The sequence below is a fragment of the Eumetopias jubatus genome, unplaced genomic scaffold (assembly GCF_037043125.1).
Source record: "Eumetopias jubatus isolate StellerSeaLion01/CBP00866 unplaced genomic scaffold, mEumJub1_p1.0 scaffold_1, whole genome shotgun sequence".
NCBI classification, from domain to species: Eukaryota; Metazoa; Chordata; class Mammalia; order Carnivora; family Otariidae; genus Eumetopias; species Eumetopias jubatus.
In genome coordinates, this window is record NW_028274807.1 from 7,919,027 (window position 1) to 7,921,523 (window position 2,497).

General features: G+C 60.5%; 1 protein-coding gene across 1 annotated transcript; it reads left to right on the plus strand.

The window, feature by feature from the left end:
• Positions 1 to 637: 637 nt before the first annotated feature.
• Positions 638 to 2,191, plus strand: LOC148164966 (uncharacterized). The gene is made up of 2 exons (XM_088021638.1): positions 638 to 1,427; positions 1,494 to 2,191. Exons 1-2 carry the CDS (start codon positions 638 to 640, stop codon positions 2,189 to 2,191), a joined length of 1,488 nt encoding a protein of 495 aa, XP_087877764.1.
• The last annotated feature ends 306 nt before the right edge of the window (positions 2,192 to 2,497 follow it).

Here is a 2,497-nt window from a genome sequence, read left to right on the forward strand (position 1 = left end):
TCCACAGAGTCCACGGAGGTGTCAGACCCGGCCGGTTCCGGTTGATTGCTCCTGAGTTGTTAGCACTGGAATCCTGCTCTCTTAGGTAATAGCTTTGGGGACACCCTCGGTCTCAGACCCAAAGTGACCTGCCAGCCCACAGTGACCATACAGAGGAGGAAGGGAACCTAAGGGAGGGAGCACGTGGGACCTTTGCAGACAGGACCAGAGTCCTTGCAGCCCAGGGAAACTTAAGATCAGGAGAACGGGCCTCGCCCGGGAAGGAGGCCTGAACACTGTGCCCTGATTCTCTTCTGTGCACAGACGGACGTGACCCAGCCAAGCCCCCCAGGTGTGCTGCAGGGCCAGGTGGGCCCAGAGTGGCTGAGCTAAGGGCTGGCATCAGCCCTTCCCACCTCCCCCAGGGCTTGTGTGATTGAGACAACTTTCTACTTCACAGCAAAATCAGGGAGAACTCTTTTCTGGAACCTGGCTGGCCTCCCCCGGGTGGCCTCCCCTCCCCCGGCCCACCTACTCTGCCCTGGTTGCCGGGCACCGGTTGACCTCAGAGGTGGAAGTCTCCACAGGGTTCTGAGTGGTCAGTTGTGGCCACAGGACACTGGCCCTCGGAGGCAGAGCTGTGGAGCCCGACGCAGCCATGGTGGGCCCCCCGTTGGCCCCCGGATCCCTTTGCCAGCTGGTGTTGGAGCACCTGTGGGGGGCGCTGCTGGTGATTTCTGGAAGTCGGCCCGTGTTGTTCTGGGCAGTGCTGGTATGGACTGTGCTGCTGGTTTTCCTAGTGAAGAGACGACTCACCCGAAGAAGCGCAAAGGCTTTGGGGCACAGCGGCTCTGCCCGCCACGAAGTGTGTGGAGCATGCTGTGAGGAGAGTGGCCCAACCACACAAGCCGAGGCCGCCCTCAGGCCACCCGGGGTGGTGGCCAGTCCTCCCCCGAGAAAAGCCCTGTGCTTGTCAGCAATGAGCACACACCTGAGCAGGTTGGTGCTTTGGGACACTGTCAACTTTCTGAAGAAGGCACCGAAGAGCCAGCCTCTCGATCTTCCCCAGGTCACCGGGGAAAAACCCATCCTCCGAACATCAGAGAAGGATGGAGAGCAACTTCTGAGGAAAAGAACGAAGGATTGGCGTGAAAACACTCCTTTTCCAGAAGGACCAGAACTGCTCAACCAAGAAGTTTCGAGATGGAGGCAGAAAGAGCAGGAGAAGGAGGGAGAAGAAAGGCTGGAGCCGCCGAAGGCACACATGGAGCCGGTCCCAAAAGATCAAGTCAGCCGGTCCCCGTGGAGGGCCGGACGCGGGCGGCAGGCCGTCCCCCCGCCTGACATCCCTGCAGATCACGCCGGTGCCGGGACCTGGGGAGTCCAGCCAAAGAGGGGAGCAGGGAATGGCGATGAGCCCGCCCATCGGGCACCCGTGGATCTGAAGGGCGTCCCTGAGGGTGCTGGCTGCCCCGGGTCCCCTCCGAGTCCCGAAGGGGAACAGCAAGGCAGAGCCAGACAACTGCGGGCAGAAAGGCGAGAGACCGCGCGGCTGACACGACAAATCCACAGCCTGCAAACCCAGGAGGCGTCTTTGCAGAAGGAAACTTCCCAGCTGGACAGGGAGATTCAGCAGCTGAGGCTGAAACTTCAGAACCCCCTGGATGAACAGGACCGATCCATCCTGCAACTTCACAGAAAAGTGTTTCAGGCGGAAGCTCAGTGCTTGGAAGTGAAGAAGAAACTGGCCGGCGTGTACAGAGAAATGAACTTCACGTGCCAGATGCGCAACCTCTACAAGAAGATGGCCCAAGACCTGGGCAAGGAGCTGGAGAGAACCACCTCCTACTATCGCAAGGTGGTCCTCTTCCATCAGGACAGAGCCACAAAAAGCTGGATGGAAGCTGCGTCCAGAGAGAGAGAGATCCAGGAGCTAAGGAAAGAGAATGATCGCTTGAGGCGGATGCTAGCCGGTGCGGAGTCCAGCTGCCGGCCGGTCCCGAGGGACCCTCCGGGTCCGGCTGCTCCGCCCACAGCCCCCGCAGGCCGGGAAGGGTCGGGGGGTCCCTGGGGTCATCGGGCCCCCAGTGGGGAGGGAAGGCCCACCGTGAGGGCCCCGGGCCCCGGGGTCGCCTGCAGGGCTGACTGGGCTCAGGGCAGCTGGGCTCTGAGCCGCCACAGCCCGGCTCAGCATCTGCACAGAGCCCTGTGAAGAAGGTCTGACGGCTCTCTCTCCGGTGAAACGGCTACTATTTCGGAACTGACGCCACAGTGACTCTCCGCGGGAGAGCCGTGTGACCCCATCGCGGACTGTGCACATAGAGCTTCGTTCACATTGTCGTGACTACACAGCTTCCCGCCAGACGCCTTAGAACTCTAGGCTCTAGGTATGGTGTTCGGATTTATATTAATGCCACTGGGCCTGAGGACATCCTCTATCGTGGACATGGATAGAGACTTTCAACAAGACCATTCCCGCGCTCTAGGACTAGGGTTACAGTTCCGCAGAGATGACTCA